The sequence below is a fragment of the Salmo trutta genome, chromosome 7 (genome assembly GCF_901001165.1).
Source record: "Salmo trutta chromosome 7, fSalTru1.1, whole genome shotgun sequence".
NCBI lineage: Eukaryota > Metazoa > Chordata > Actinopteri > Salmoniformes > Salmonidae > Salmo > Salmo trutta.
Window position 1 is genome coordinate 57,036,921 of NC_042963.1, and position 18,011 is coordinate 57,054,931.

An 18,011-nucleotide genomic window follows, 5' to 3' on the forward strand; every position below is an offset into this window, starting at 1 on the left:
ATATTTGTAGCCAACCTAAGGAAGTAGAATGCAGATCCAAAGAAAACATCGATGTTCCTTTGGCCGAACTAGGTCAAAATGTTGAATGCAATCCCTCAGTTGGACTGATATGCCACAACAAGGATCAAGGCATCCCACCAATATGCTACAACTACGAGATCAGAGTCAGATGTTGTGTTGATGTTTGTAGCAATGAGACAACTACCACCTCAGAACGGCCCACAACAACCATTACAACTTCTACCACTACCCCAACAACAACACGTACCACTACCCCCACAAAAACTACTACAACTACCCCAACAGCTACGACAACTACCCCAACAGCAACAACAACAACAACAGAAAGTCCAACAACTACTACCCCAACAACAACAACAACAACAACAACAACAACAACCACCACAGAAAGTCCAACAACAACAACAACTACCCCAACAACAACAACAGAAAGTCCAACAACAACACCAGAAAGTCCATCAACCACAACTAAGTCAACAACTCCATCCACAACAACAACAGAAAGTCCAACAACCATAATTAAGTCAACAACTCCATCCACAACAACACAAGTAACAGAGGAAGTTACAACTGGTCCAGAATCAACAACACCTACTACCCCAACAACAACAACAGAACGTCCAACAACAACATCAGAAAGTCCATCAACCACAACTAAGTCAACAACTCCATCCACAACAACAACAGAAAGTCCAACAACCATAATTAAGTCAACAACTCCATCCACAACAACACAAGTAACAGAGGAAGTTACAACTGGTCCAGAATCAACAACACCTACTACCACTACCACAACAACAACAACCACCACAGGAAGTCCATCAACCACAGTAACGTCTGAGACAACAACATATTCCACAACAAGCGAAACAACAGAGGAAATTACAACTGGTCCTGAATCAACAACACCCACAACAACCATTACACCACCAACAACAACAGAAAGTCCAACATCAACAACCCTCCCAACAACAACAACAACAACAACAGAAAGTCCAACATCAACAACTACCCCAACAACAACAACCACAACAACAGAAAGTTCAACAACAACATCAGAAAGTCCATCAACCACAACTAAGTCAACAACTCCATCCACAACAACAACAGAAAGTCCAACAACCATAATTAAGTCAACAACTCCATCCACAACAACACAAGTAACAGAGGAAGTTACAACTGGTCCAGAATCAACAACACCTACTACCACTACCAAAACAACAACAACCACCACAGGAAGTCCATCAACCACAGTAACGTCTGAGACAACAACATATTCCACAACAAGCGAAACAACAGGGGAAATTACAACTGGTCCAGAATCAACAACACCCACAACAACCCCTACCACTACCCCCAACTACTACCACAACAACGACTCAGACAAGGACTACCTCTGAGGAAACGACAACAGCCACCACCAAATCATCTATCACAACAACAGAGTTCACTGTTGTCACAAATCCACCATACACAAAAGCAACTGAAAAGCAAATCTCAACTTTGACAATACAGACAGAAGAAACTACTACATCAAACCCAACCACAACCCCTACCATTACCCCAACAACAACCCCTACCATTACCCCAACAACAACCCCTACCATTACCCCAACAACAACCCCTACCATTACACCAACAACAACCCCTACCATTACCTCAACAACAACAACAACAACAGAAAGTCCAACAATAACAACAGAAAGTCCAACATCAACCACAACAACTATGTCAACTAAATATTCCACAACAAGAGAAACAACAGAGGAAATTACAACTGGTCCAGAATCAACAACAACGACAACAACCATTACACCCTCAACAACCCCTTCCACTACCCCCACAACAACCCCTACCACTACCCCCACAACAACCCCTACCATTGCCCCAGCCACAACCCCTTCCACTACCCCCACAACAACCCCTACCACTACCCCCACAACAACCCCTACCACTACCCCCACAACAACCACTACCACTACCCCCACAACAACCCCTACCACTACCCCCACAACAACCCCTACCACTACCCCCACAACAACTCCTACCACTACCCCCACAACAACCCCTACCACTACCCCCACAACAACCCCTACCCCTACCCCCACAACAACCCCTACCACTACCCCCACAACAACCCCTACCACTACCCCCACAACAACCCCTACCACTACCCCCACAACAACTCCTACCACTACCCCCACAACAACTCCTACCACTACCCCCACAACAACTCCTACCCCCACAACAACCCCTACCACTACCCCCACAACAACCCCTACCACTACCCCCACAACAACCCCTACCCCTACCCCCACAACAACCACTACCACTACCCCCACAACAACCCCTACCACTACCCCCACAACAACTCCTACTTCACCAACAACCACTTCACCCACTACTACTCCACACTGCCTGATCAAGACTGTCTGTGATTGGTCAGGCTGGATTGACAGTCACTATCCTACTATAGAAAAAGGAGGAGATTATGAAACCATAGAAAATATAAGGAAATCTGGTATTGATATTTGTAGCCAACCTAAGGAAGTAGAATGCAGATCCAAAGAAAACATCGATGTTCCTTTGGCCGAACTAGGTCAAAATGTTGAATGCAATCCCTCAGTTGGACTGATATGCCACAACAAGGATCAAGGCATCCCACCAATATGCTACAACTACGAGATCAGAGTCAGATGTTGTGTTGATGTTTGTAGCAATGAGACAACTACCACCTCAGAATGGCCCACAACAACCATTACAACTTCTACCACTACCCCAACAACAACACGTACCACTACCCCAACAACAACTACTACAACAACAACAACAACAACAACAACCACCACAGAAAGTCCAACAACAACTACCCCAACAACAACAACAACAGAAAGTCCAACAACAACACCAGAAAGTCCATCAACCACAACTAAGTCAACAACTCCATCCACAACAACAACAGAAAGTCCAACAACCATAATTAAGTCAACAACTCCATCCACAACAACACAAGTAACAGAGGAAGTTACAACTGGTCCAGAATCAACAACACCTACTACCCCAACAACAACAACAGAACGTCCAACAACAACACCAGAAAGTCCGTCAACCACAACTAAGTCAACAACTCCATCCACAACAACACAAGTAACAGAGGAAGTTACAACTGGTCCAGAATCAACAACACCTACTACCACTACCACAACAACAACAACCACCACAGGAAGTCCATCAACCACAGTAACGTCTGAGACAACAACATATTCCACAACAAGCGAAACAACAGAGGAAATTACAACTGGTCCTGAATCAACAACACCCACAACAACCATTACACCACCACCAACAACAACAACAACAACAACAGAAAGTCCAACAACAACAACTACCCCAACAACAACAACAACAACAACAACAGAAAGTCCAACAACAACAACCCTCCCAACAACAACAACAACAACAGAAAGTCCAACATCAACAACCCTCCCAACAACAACAACAACAACAGAAAGTCCAACAACAACAACTACCCCAACAACAACAACAACAACAACAGAAAGTTCAACAACAACAACTACCCCAACAACAACAACAACAACTATCACAACAACAACAACAACAAAAGAAAGTCCAACATCAACAACCCTCCCAACAACAATAACAACAACAGAAAGTCCAACAACAACAAATACCCCAACAACAACCACAACAACAGAACGTCCAACAACAACAACAGAAAGTCCAACAACCACAACTATGTCAACAACTCCATCCACAACAACGACAATAACAGAGGAAGTTACAACTGGTCCAGAATCAACAACACCTACCACCACTACCACAACAACAACAACCACCACAGGAAGTCCATCAACCACAGTAACGTCTAAGACAACAACATATTCCACAACAAGTGAAACAACAGAGGAAATTACAACTGGTCCTGAATCAACAACACCAACAACAACAACTACCCCAACAACAACAACAACAACTACCCAAACAACAACAACAACAACAACAACAACAGAAAGTCCAACAACAACTACCCCAACAACAGCAACAACAACTACCCCAACAACAACAACTACCCCAACAACAACAACAACAACTACCCAAACAACAACAACAACAACAGAAAGTCCAACAACAACTACGCAAACAACAACAACAGAAAGTCCAACAACCACAACTACGTCAACAACTGCATCCACAACAATAAAAGTAACAGAGGAAATTACAACTGGTCCTGAATCAACGATACCCACAACAACCCCTACCATTACCCCAGCCACAACCCCTACCATTACCCCAGCCACAACCCCTACCATTACCCCAACAACAACCCCTACCACTACCCCTACCACTACCCCAACAACAACCCCTACCACTACCCCTACCCCTACCACATTATGTTTTTGCACATACAAAAATCTACATTTCCCTGCTGGTAAGTGATAGTTTCCTTCATTAAAATGATAAATTCTGACTACATAATGCATTCATTCACTTCATTTAATATCTATTCATTACTAATAATATGTTTTTGTTTAGGTTCCTTGATATATAATGAGACTGACGGGGCAGGCTGGTGTTTCACCTCCTACTGTAACTCAAGTTGTATTGTTGAGAAACAAGCCAGACCATGTCCCTCTACGACCCCAGCTACAGTCAGCACTGTCTCAACTACAGTCAGCACTGTCTCAGCAACAACAGAAGCTACACATTCTACACCATCTACATTGTCCCCGACTACACCTTACATGGGCTGTGAATATGCCATTCCACCAAGAAAGGTAATGAAATAAATTAAACAGAATATTTGTGTTTCTTAGTTCATATTGTTGTGTAGTTCATAGTGTTGTGTAGTTCATAGTGTTGTGTAGTTCATAGTGTTGTGTAGTTCATAGTGTTGTGTAGTTCATAGTGTTGCGTAGTTCATAGTGTTGCGTAGTTCATAGTGTTGTGTAGTTCATAGTGTTGCGTAGTTCATAGTGTTGTGTAGTTCATAGTGTTGTGTAGTTCATAGTTTGTTTCTTAGTTCGTAGTGTTGTGTAGTTCATAGTGTTGTGTAGTTCATAGTTTGTTTCTTAGTTCGTAGTGTTGTGTAGTTCATAATGTTGTGTAGTTCATAGTTTGTTTCTTAGTTCATAGTGTTGTGTAGTTCATAGTGTTGTGTAGTTCATAGTGTTGTGTAGTTCATAGTGTTGTGTAGCTCATAGTGTTGTGTAGCTCATAGTGTTGTGTAGTTATAGTGTTGTGTAGTTATAGTGTTGTGTAGTTATAGTGTTGTGCAGTTCATAGTGTTGTGTAGTTCATAGTGTTGTGTAGTACGTAGTGTGTTTACTTTCAGGACTAAAACATACATTTTCAACTTTAGGATGGTGAGACTTGGAAGACAGACAACTGCACTACTCAAACTTGCCACAGCGGTGTAATTACCACAACGTATGTGGTCTGTGAGTCTGCAGAAAAGCCTGTGTGTGAAAATGGATTCCCACCAGCTAAAGTCTATGACGAATCAGGTTGCTGCTATCACTATGAATGTGAATGTAAGTTCAAAACTTAATGTTTTTATTTATCTTCTCTCCTTCTACAAATACTTATTTCTCCAAGTTTACTTGTTTTAAAGACGTCCTCCAGTGATTTTTGAACATTTCCTGTTGGAAAGTGATATCCCAAGTGTAAATACAGTAAAGAAATACAATATGTTTTGAACAAAATTGTGTTTTTTTTTTGGACACAACTGCAAACTTCAAGGAGTTGGTCTGATCCAGGCGCGCAACTTTGGTTTTAGAAGTGGGGGGGACATAAGTATTATTATTATTATTTTCATCCAGTTGGATAAACACACCAAACAGCCTACTCGACCACTCAGAGGCATCCTCATGGTCCTAAAGCACAGTGTTGCCTTGTTTTGAAACACATTCCAATGATAAAACTTGGAGTGGAACAAAAATGCAATTTCAGAATGTGGGGGCGACATGCTCCCTGTAAACCCACCGTCCCCCCATCCCCAGTGAACGTTGCACCCTTGGTCTGATCTGATGGTGACATTGTGATGTTATCAGCTTGAGCCATTTCATGAGGATACCTAGACCACCTGTTGTGTTCAGTAAATCAGGTGTTAAATGAGGTGAAAAGGAGACTGGGGTAGGACATTAAACTCTTGTATTGATGAGTGATCTATCTATTTGCTACCTTTTTCTGTTCCATCTCTCAGGTATATGCTATGGATGGGGAGACCCTCATTACGTCACATTTGATGGCCAATATTACAGTTTCCAGGAAAACTGCACCTACGTTTTGATTAAAGAAATAGTTCCTCGACAGAACTTCAGTGTCAACATCGACAACTATAACTGCGATCCGTCTGGACATGCGACCTGCCCTCAGTCTCTGATTGTCTATTACAAGTCCTATAAAATTGTTCTTACTCCGAAGAGATTAAACGTGACAACAAATATGGTAATTATAACTGTGCTTTTGTACACATTTATACACTTTTATAAAAGTGCACTTTGATACAGACATTCTTTGATATAGACATTCTTTGATACAGACATTCTTTGATACAGACATTCTTTGAGATAGACATTCTTGGAGATAGACATTCTTGGAGATAGACATTCTTGGAGATAGACATTCTTGGAGATAGACATTCTTGGAGATAGACATTCTTTGATACAGACATTCTTTGATACAGACATTCTTTGATACAGACATTCTTTGAGAGAGACGTTCTCATACCACTTTAAGACTTACAATAATCTATCTTCATATTTTGAAATGTATTATTTACTTTTTGTAACGTGGGGGTATTGATTAATAGGAATATCTGATCTTGTCGACTATGACAAATGTAATTTTCAGTACTACACTTCAGTAGTTACAAATAGTTATTTAACAACATTACATATTGGTTAACCACTTTGATGATGCCATCACGTTAACTCAAAAACCATCATCAAGGTATCTGAAACAGTCCCATGACATTTCAAAGATTTTCATTTTATTGACAAAAGATTGACTGACTACCAACTCTTGTTGTGACTTCATTTAGTTCTGGAAACCATATCTTATCTACAGTATTGTAATGTTATTCTGTTCTCTATTCTCATTCATTATGTCATGTTTTTCCTCATCATTCACAAGGTTTACATCAATGGAAAACAGATCTTCCCGACCTTTTCTAATGAAGACCTCATGATCACCAGCACTGGGGTAGAGTTACTGTTGAAGATCCCTGCCATTAAAGCAACAGTGATGTTTAAGTCCCTTATGTTCAGTGTAACCCTGCCAAACTCCCTATTCCACAACAACACAGAGGGGCAGTGTGGTAAGTATGTAGGCATTGTCTACATCCCAAATGGTACGCTGTTCCCAATGTAGTGCACTCCTTTTAACCAGGGGGAATAGGGTTCCATTGTAGTGCACTCCTTTTAACCAGGGGGAATAGGGTTCCATTTGGAATGCACCCATAATGTAGACAATAAACACTTTAAGAATGAATCAGAAGAACAGCTTGTAGTACTCTGTGAGTAAACTGAACATTTGTTGCAATGATTTGATGTTATTTTGTTGCATGTTATTGCTTTTCCATGGCATTAAAAAGTTCACTGTACAGTTAGAATGATAGCATAACCAGTTAAAATATAGTGTAGGTAGGCTTAATGTTATAAGCGTTTCTAACATCAAAGAACTTGTGTTTATTCTCATTCCCATATTTATTTTACCTTTATAAAGGTACCTGTGACAATAACAGGAAAAACGATTGCAGATTACCGAATGCACAGATTCATCCATCATGTCCTGGGATGGCTCATGAATGGAAGATTCCTGATGATAAAAAACCCTACTGTGATCTGCAACGCCCTACCCCACCTACCCCTACGCCTACGCCTCCACCCTGCCCGTCAGGAAAGACATCAATCTGTGACATCATACTTAGCTCGTAAGACGTGCAACCTTGTAATAACACAGAGAGACAGCTATATTACAAAGGGAGTCTGATTGAGGTTGCTATGACACTGTATACATGCAAGTCTGTAAACTTTCCGGTAAAGGCATGGGTTGTTTTTCCAAAACTTAGTACCAAACTTATCTTGCAGACTTGTTATTCCATATAAAATATGTCATATTCTTAAGAACTTCATAGATGCTTCACAAATAATTTAACGTGTAAGGCATACAGTAATCAATATTTGTAAGAGATCTGTTGTGACATCTTATATGCCCCATTTGGGTTCGGCCTATATAATAACTTAAATGTGTTCTTTATTTTGGAAGGGTCTTTAAGCAATGCCATGACGTTATCCCACCACAACCCTTCTTCGAGGCCTGTAAATTTGATGTCTGCCACATGCCAAATATCTCAATCGGCTGCTCCAGCCTGGAAGCCTACGCCGTGAGGTGTGCAGCAGCTGGAGTCTGTATCGACTGGAGGAACTCAACTAATGGAAAATGTGGTAGGGAAGGACTTTCATATCAAATAAAGGTTGTGTCACAAATGGGATCCTATTCCCTACATAGTGCACTGCTTTTGACCAGAAAGCGGCCAAAAGTAGTGATCTATGTAGGGAATAGGATCCCATTTGGGATGCAGACAAGATCATAACACGGTTTTAAATAATTCTAATAACTTTAAGATTGATCAAAATTAATTGTATTTTGGCAACCTGCATTTACAAATTGAGTTCTTACTGTTTTGTCTTTCATTCCATCTTGACCATATTACAGAACTGACATGCCCTAAGACCAAAGTGTATAAGGCATGTGGCTCTACTATCCAGCCAACATGCAATTCAAGGTATCCATCTCATTCTCATCTCATCTCATCTCATTCTCATCTCATCTCATTCCCATCTCATTCTCATCTCATCTCATTCCCATCTCATTCTCATCTCATTCCCATCTCATTCCCATCTCATCTCATTCCAAACTCATCTCATTCCCATCTCATCTCATTCCCATCTCATTATTTTACCACACAACCTAATGGACATACATTCTTAAAGGTTTCCATTATATTAAAAGTTTCTAGTCTGTAATGAATTGTTTTCTCTTGTCATAGATACAATGACAAATATGTGCATTCATGTCAGGGAGCACAAATGACCCGTGACTTTGTATGTGACTCATTCATGGAGGGCTGTTTCTGCCCTGAGGGTACCGTCTTGTTCAACACATTCTCTGACACCTGTGTTCGTGACTGTGGTAAGGATATGTCAGTTTGAGGAATACATTGTTTAATTGTGTCTCAAAGTACTACCATGTATGACTTCAAATCTTATTTTCCCTTCAAGGATGTACTGGACCTGATGGAAAACCCAAACAGGTAATAATGTGGATGTATACTACAATGAACCTGTCAGAATAAATAGTTCAACAGCTCACTTCACATTATAGCCCACAAAAACATTCTGTATAGAACCCCAATTATTTTAAGCAGTTTACTAGTTTCATTGGGGCTTGTTAGTGGTCCAAGCCCTGAAGAGGCTGGAGCCCTATTGTTATTATCAATCAATCAAATGTATTTGATAAAGCCCTTTTTTCATCAGCAGTGGTCACAAAGCGCTTTACAGATACCCAGCCTAAAACCTCAAAGAGCAGGCAATGCAGAGGCAGAAAGAGTGGCTAGGAAAAACTCCCTAGAATGCAGAATCGTAGGAATAAACCAAGAGAGGAACCAGGTTCTGAGGGGTTGCCAGTCCTCGTCTTAATAAGTTTGAAGTTTCTGCTAACAGTGTTTTTTGTCCCAACACAGTTTGGTGAGACTTGGTACAGTAACTGCCAGAAGTGCACGTGTAATGCTGACATAATGAGTGTCCAGTGTGAATCAGTGAAATGTCCGCCACAAGAAATTGTTACCTGTAAGAAGTACGGTGAGCTGTTGGTCAACGAGACGGTGGACTGCTGTCAGATAAATAAATGCGGTGAGTAGAGACAGGATTTGAGTTTAGACCAGATAGAGGCACCTTAACGTGCCAGCAGCTTAGCTGGGTACAAGTCTGTGTGTGCTAAATGTTTGGCATATGACAAGGAGTACAAGGAGTGGAATGTTAGCACAAAGCAGGTCTTCATTCTAGCTACTTCATAAAGCCTTCATAAGCACTACATAAATGTGTTACAAAGCATCTATAACATGCTTTATAAAGGGTTCATAAATGTGGCATAACTCTGTGACATAATCACCTGACTGTGAATAGTGTAGCTTGTCCCTGAGCTGGTTTCTTACCTCTCTTTCTGCTGGAGGTACTGCATGTTGATTCCAACCTTAAAAGTAACAAGAAAGAAATTTAGCAGGTGTGTTAGGAAATGCCTTTGTCACACCAATTCAATTAAATTTAAGGGCTTTATTGGCATGGGAAACATATGTTAACATTGCCAAAGCAAGTGAAGTAGATAATAAACAAAAGTGAAATTAACTATAAAAATGAACAGTAAACATTACACTCATAGACGTTCCAAAAGAATAAAGGCCTTTCAAATGTCATATTGTGCCTATATACAGAACAGTGTTGTAAAGATGTGCAAATTATTTGAAATAACAATTGAGATAGCGACAATATGAAATCTAACCCAACACTTAACTACTATAAACTCATATAAATTACAATAAATATAGGTTAACTAACTTGTTTTTCGATCTCCAGTAGCAGCACAAGTTAAGAATTTGATTTGCGAAATCATTACATAATCAGCGTAGTACGTCTCATCAGCAACACTAAAAATAAGTACCTCCGGGTCAAGCAATATTGAGACATTTCAAATTAAAAGTCCCCTACTTAATAGTTGAAAAGGGTCAATAACCATTCATGATATATGATACACTATTGTTTAAACATGAACAATGATTCATATTTGTTTATATTTAAGTGACATTTGTATAAAATTTCGGTTTTAAAACATTTTCCAAGGTGAAAGAAAATGCCCCCAAAGGAATATGCCACATTTATGAACCCTTTATAAAGCATTACATATGATCATTGATGGTTTGTAACACATTTCGGTAGTGTTTATGATGCCTGTATACTGACCATGTCATTGGACCCTGTCATTGGACCCTGTCATTGGACCCTGTCATTGGACCATGTTATTGGACCATGTCATTGGACCATGTCATTGGACCCTGTCATTGGACCCTGTCATTGGACCATGTCATTGGACCATGTCATTGGACCATCTCATTGGACCATCACGCACCATAATTTCAAAACTGTGTATAGTGATAAAGCAGTGACTTAATATTTCATGGTGCAGGTGTCATGATGGTAACATGGTGCAGGTGTCATGATAGTAACATGGTGCAGGTGTCGTGATGGTAACGTGGTGCAGGAATTGTGACTAACTTAACTGTTCAACAACTGTTATGTCTCAACCATTGTCTGACCCTTTTATTGTGTCTTCTCTCAGTACCCAAACCTGTTTGTGTCTACAATAATACTGAATACATGGTGAGAAGTAACACTTTTTTGATATCACTCAGAGCAGTATTACAGTAAATCATTTGTACAATTTGTATAAAATTAACCTAAATATTGATGTGCCAATCATAGATTGCCCCTTTAAGTAATCCTGAGAGCCACTGTGGCCCCAAGCTTAATTTTTGCTTCAGTACATGATACTAACTCTTGCTTGCACTCTCCAGCTTGGTGAAAATGTTCCCAACGGCACCTGTGAGGAGTGCAAGTGTGGCCCTAATAAGGATCCAGTCTCCAAGCTGTATGTTGTAGACTGTGTCCAAATCAACTGTTCCACCACCTGCCAACTGGTACTGTACTCGGGATAATTGCAAACTCAGTTTAACATAAGTGAAACATTTTACATGGTAGGCTATACAGTATAATATTCCAGGTATATATGAAGGAAATCCACTAATGATGTCACCTTGTTGATTCTCCTCCAGGGTTATGAGTATGAAGTCGTACCTGAGAAATGTTGTGGAACGTGTGTCCAGAAGGACTGTGTTGTAGTTCTCCCAGATGCCACATCTCACATCATTCAGGTGACGTTGATGAGATAATGCACCCAAATTAGATTATTTTTAATATCAGATATCTTTGTGATATCTCAAAGGGACGAATTACATCACTAATGAGAACATTTAAATGCTTACAAATGTTCATAAATGCTTCTTAAATGATCATAAATGTTAAAGGTGTAAATACTTAAGAATTGTACTGCTTGTTTACATTTTCAAATAATGAAGAACTTATTTCTGAAAAGTTTATAAATGATTTATCAATGCTTATTTATTGAAGTTTTTATAATGTACAGTATTAAATGACCAACATTTATGTTTTGCTATTTGACAGCTTGGGAAGTTTTGGTCGCCCCCTAGTGACCGCTGTGTGAAGTATGACTGCTCAAAAACAAACAAACAGCTCATCATTGTGAAATCCAAATTGGAATGCCCAGTGTTCCGTCCAGAGGACTGCGTCCCTGTAAGTAGATGAGGAAACTGGTTGAATGTGTTTGTTTGAAGTAAAGTAACTATACCTAAATATACTGGTTGCTTCATTTGATAGTCACTTTTAGGTTATATTGAATTTACACCCGAGTAGCATATTCATAGATGATCATAGTTTTCCATTATAACATCTATACTGTGTTCTCTAGCTCAATAGACTGTAACTAGTCATATCCAAATTGAGCTGAACGCTATTCTTTTTGACAGGGAACTGAGAAAACTGATGCAAATGGATGTTGCACAACCTGTAAGTTAAAACAATATACTGATTCATTTATAAATATTCATGATTTGTGTGAAGTTGTATTTTTTGTTTATACATCAGATCTACTAGTCAAATATAACCTCTTATGAACCTGACCTCTTATGAACCTCTTATGAACATAACCTCTTATCAACATAACCTCTTATGAACATAGCCTCTTATGAACATAACCTCTCATGACTTAATAAATCAATGTTGAGTTTCTGTAGATGAAACTGAATACAGTTATGATGTGATATACTTTTTCAAGTTGCTCAAAGTCTGTGCACTTTACATAGTAAGGGGGAAAGTCACCACTTTAAAATGTTCTCCTTAACTCTGTCTACCTAAACAGGCACTTTACGTAGTCACTGTGATGTGACTAACACCACCACCTACCTAGAGGTGAATAACTGCACGTCTACTGTGCCGGTGGAAATCTCAGCCTGCGGGGGATCCTGTGGAACGTCTTCTATGTGAGTACAAACTCTAAATAAGAACACACACACACACACGCCAAAAAAGCACACAGAAACAAACGCAACATGCATTTGGGTCTTGCAGAAATGTGTACTTGGGGAATTGGATTGCAGGGTGAGAAATCAATGTGTCACGGACGTCGTGGTAAGTGGACCAAGGCGCAGCGGGTTGAGTACTCATTTTCACTTTTTATTTTGAACACTTAAATAATCAAAACAATGAACGAACGAACTAACAGTCTTGCAGGCTAAACAGAGCAGTGCAAAGAACAACCTCCCACAAATCCCATAACAAACATACTCCTAATTATAGGACCTTCAATCAGAGGCAACGATAAACAGCTGCCTCCAATTGAAGGCCCCAATCCCAATTAAATAAACATAGATCTAAACACCCGAACAACAAGGACGTGACAGTACCCCCCCCCCAAAGGTGCAGACCCCGGATGCACCTAACAACAAAAAATATCTACAAAAATAAACCCCTTAACCTGTTGAGGCCAGGGGGCAGTATTGAGAATTTTGGAAAAAAATATGTGCGCATTTTTAACTGCCTCCTACACCAACTCAGAAGCTAGAATATGCATATTATTGTTCAGGTTTGGATAGAAAACACTCTGAATTTTCTAAAACAGTTTGAATGGTGTCTGTAAGTATAACAAAACTCATATTGCAGGCAAAAACCTGTGAAAAATAGATTAAAAAAAATGAGAATTTTGTGACTGTACTATTTAGTGTCATTGTTTTAAAGATACCACAGTGAGAAAGGATTCTGTTCGCAACTCCTACTGCTTCCACTAGATGTCAACGATCTTTAGAAAGTTGTTGGAAGCATCTGTCATGAATACAGACCGAATAAGAAAGCTTACAAGTTGACACGTCATCACTTCATTTTTTGCGCCTGCGCATGAATCTGAGAAGAGAGTCTTTGTCATTATCGTTTATTCTAGACACTTGATAGGTTGTGTGAAAATATTACTGATGTTTACTGATGTTTCACGTTAAAAATGAAACAAAAGATTAGTGCTAAACAACGTTTGACATGTTTAAACAAACGTAAATAGATTATTTACTAGGTTTTCTTTAGCTTTTCGAAGTGACTTTACAGTGCCCACCTCATTTTGTGGGAGCCTACTGAACGCTAACTATTTGGACATAAATGATGAACTTTGTCAAAAGAAACCACATTTGTTCTGGACCTGGGAACTCTGGCAGCGCCTTCTGATGGAGATAATCAAAGGTAAGGGGATATTTAGAATGTTATTATCGATATTAGATGATGCTAATGCTAACGGTATAGCTTAGCTTAGCTTAGCATATAGCCTATTGTTGTTAGCATAGTACCCAGTTTATGCAAAATGTGATTTCCCAGTAAAGTTATTTTGAGATCTGGCCATTCGGTAGCAATTACGAGATGATAATATATTATTCTTTGAATGACAATATTATAATTTACCAATGTTTTCGAATAGTTATTCCGTGATTTGTAATGCTGGATTCACTGGGTGCATTCGAGCCGAAAAAAATTCTGAATTTCACCGCGACTGTAAATGCTGTTTTTGGATATAAATATGAACTTGATGGAACTAAAAATGCATGTATTGTATAACATAATGTCCTATGAGTGTCATCTGATGCAGATTGTCAAAGGTAAGTGCATAATTCTAGCTAGTTTTCTGTCTGTTGATGCCCTTCTTTGAATTGGCTAAACATTACATGCAGCTATTGTCAATGTACTCTCCTCACATAACCTAACTTTATGCATTCTCTGTAAAGCCTCGGAAAATCGGACAGCGTGGTTAGATTTAGGAGATATATCTTTCAAATGGAGGAAAATAGTTGATTATTTGATTATTTGAAATGATTACTCTTGCAGTTTTGAATTCCCCGCCATGGTCACATGACAATGAATCCCATTACCGGGATTAGATCGGGATAAGATCCTCAACAGGTTAAACTAAAGGGAGGGAAGGGAGGGTCGCTGCCATCACCGACGGTTCCCGTGCTACACCCCCCCTCCCCAATCCTCCTACTGTGGAGGTGGCTCAGGTTCTGGCCTTAGTCCACCACCTTACCTGTCCACCCCTGCAGAATACCTTTGGCTGAAGCGCCTCGCTGTAGACCTCAGGCTGAAGCGCTTCGCTGTAGGCCTCGGGCAGAAGAGCGACTCTGGAAGCTCCGGATTGTAGTGCAACTCTGGGAGCTCCAGACTGTAGGTCGACTCTGGCTGCGCCGATACCGGACTATAAGCCGTCTCACTCGGTTCCGGACTGTAGGCCATCTCACTCGGTTACGGACTGTGGACCGTCTCACTCGGTTCCGGACTGTGGGCCGTCTCTCTTGGTTCCGGACTGTGGGCCATCTCTAGATGGGGCACTGTCGCCGGACACTCTGGACGGGGCACTGTCATCGGACACTCTGGACGGGGCACTGTTACCGGACACTCTGGACGGGGTATTGTCGCCGGAAGCTCTGGACGGGGTACTGGCGTCGGAAGCTCTGGACGGGGTGCTGTCATCGGAAGCTCTGGAAGGGGGCTGCGCACTGAAAGCCTGATGCGTAGGGCTGGTAGTGGAGGTACCAGACTGGAGACACTCACCCCAAGGCTAGTGCGAGGAGCAGGAACAGAATGAGTTGGACTGGGCTGACGCACCCGAAGCCTGGTGCGTGGGGCTGGTACTGGAGGTATCAGACTGGAGACACGCACCTCAGGGCTAGTGCGAGGAGCGGGAACAGGATACACTGGGCCGTGAAGCATCACTGGAGGTCTGGAGCATACAACCCCTACGGCCTGAGTGCTCACTCGAGCATAGCACTTGCGAGGGGCTGGAATCATTTTCACCGGACTGTTCGTGCGCATAGGCGAGATCGTGCGCACTTCCGCATAGTACGGTGCTCTTCTGATCCTCTGTTCCCCATAATAAGCACAGATAGTTGGCTCAGGTCTACTGCCTGCCCTAGCCAAACTCCCCGTGGGCCCCCCCCCAAAAGATTTCTTGGGGGTGCCTCTCGTGCTTCCTAATCGGCGCACCGCCGAACCATATAAAAAACCCCGAACCATATAAAACAAATACCCCCTGCCACGTCCTGACCAAACTATAATAACAAATAACCCCTATACTAGTCAGGACGTGACACAATGGGAGCTGACCTATGGCAGAATAAATTTGGTACTGTTTCTAACAGTGTTGTTTGTGTGTCCTGTTTGCTAGGTACTCTGCAGAGAAAAACACCTTGATGCACTCCTGCTCCTGCTGTCAGGAGATGTCTACCAGTGAGAGGAAGGTGGAGATGCTCTGCCCTGACGGGAAGAAGATCATGCAGAACTACATTTACATTGATAAGTGCGGCTGCCATGACTCTGAGTGTGACAAGAACAACCACGTAGATTAGGCCTTGAATAATTAAGTCTTTTGAAATGTTCTTATTTACATTAACTGCATGGAATATTAAATACTTTTATCTAAAGCGAACCAATAGGGGCTGTCTCATTATCATATAGGCTACTTTCATGAACTATATGTCCTTTCTCTCTACACTATCATAGACATTATGCAAACTTATTAAACTGATGAAGAAGCATGAAGTCATTATCTTTCTTGTTTTATTTCATATTGTCAAGCGCATCAATGTGTGACTAGGTAAAAAGTACACATAGTATTTAATAAAGAACACATTCATTACATAACTGTTACTATTATAAGGGGCAATCTGCAATTCAAACAACAACAAAGTGGCCAACCTGCCACTTTTTTGGCAAAAAGCTGAAGGATGGGGCTGGAGAAATGTAGCCACTCTCAAATTCATAGAGAGGGCCATGGATGCAAGGACTGACCGTCCATGATATCAACATTATAGTGGAAACTATGTTGAATTAACCAGTGTGTGCTCAGTGGGTAATATATTATTAGAAAAACAATTAGGGTACACAATATGCATGCAGTCACTGACAACTTACCATGAGCTGTTTTCTAAATGAATGTGATTGAATGTAACAAACTGGCTACCTATCTGTCATTTCCAGAGATCCTCTCACTGATAGAAATAACATACATCTGTCTTTTTTAATTCTATCTCAATGAATGTATATGTCATTTCAAGATGTAGCTAATATTCACATAAATATTTGTTTACTTATTGACATTTAGATGATATTTTTAGCCAGAGAGAAAGTTTAAAGCAAGTTGAACATTTGATTTAACCTATATGGTCCCACCCCTGGTACACCCTATCAACAGCAGGTGAAAAATCAAGGGCGCCAAATTTGAAAACAATTAAATGTCATAATTCAAATTTCTCAAACATACAACTATCTTACACCCTTTGAAAGATAAACATCTCCTTAACCTCTCTAGGGTAGGTGGCACCAAATCGTCCCACCTACGTAACAGCCAGTGGAATCCTGTGGCGCGTTATTCAAATACCTTAGAAATGCTATTACTTCAATTTCTCAAACATATGACTATTTTACAGCATTTTAAAGACAAGACTCTCGTTAGTCTAACCACACTGTCCGATTTCAAAAAGGCTTTACAACGAAAGCAAAACATTAGACTATGTAAGCAGAGTACCCAGCCAGAAATAATCAGACACCCGTTTTTCAAGCTAGCATATAATGTCACAAAAACCCAGAAGACACCTAAATGCAGCACTAACCTTTGATGATCTTGATCAGATGACACACCTAGGACATTATGTTATACAATACATGCATGTTTTGTTCAATCAAGTTCATATTTATATCAAAAAACAGCTTTTTACATTAGCATGTGACGTTCAGAACTAGCATACCCCC

General features: G+C 40.5%; 2 protein-coding genes across 2 annotated transcripts; both read left to right on the top strand.

The window, feature by feature from the left end:
- Positions 1–1,371: 1,371 nt before the first annotated feature.
- Positions 1,372–4,600, top strand: LOC115196650 (mucin-2-like; the record flags this gene model as incomplete). Its single annotated transcript, XM_029757494.1, has 2 exons — positions 1,372–4,072; positions 4,596–4,600. Coding segments are annotated over 2 exons (2,706 nt in total), but the record flags the coding sequence as incomplete, so codon positions are not given.
- LOC115196577 (intestinal mucin-like protein) lies at positions 4,158–16,806 on the top strand. The gene is made up of 18 exons (XM_029757419.1): positions 4,158–4,471; positions 4,576–4,817; positions 5,402–5,573; positions 6,245–6,489; positions 7,177–7,360; positions 7,768–7,975; positions 8,311–8,489; positions 8,761–8,830; positions 9,095–9,237; positions 9,327–9,358; positions 9,788–9,956; positions 11,437–11,477; positions 11,672–11,794; positions 11,930–12,028; positions 12,339–12,467; positions 12,701–12,740; positions 13,093–13,213; positions 16,429–16,806. The coding sequence occupies exons 2-18, from the start codon at positions 4,785–4,787 to the stop codon at positions 16,607–16,609; spliced, it is 2,169 nt and encodes a 722-aa protein (XP_029613279.1). The 5' UTR covers positions 4,158–4,471; positions 4,576–4,784; the 3' UTR covers positions 16,610–16,806.
- The last annotated feature ends 1,205 nt before the right edge of the window (positions 16,807–18,011 follow it).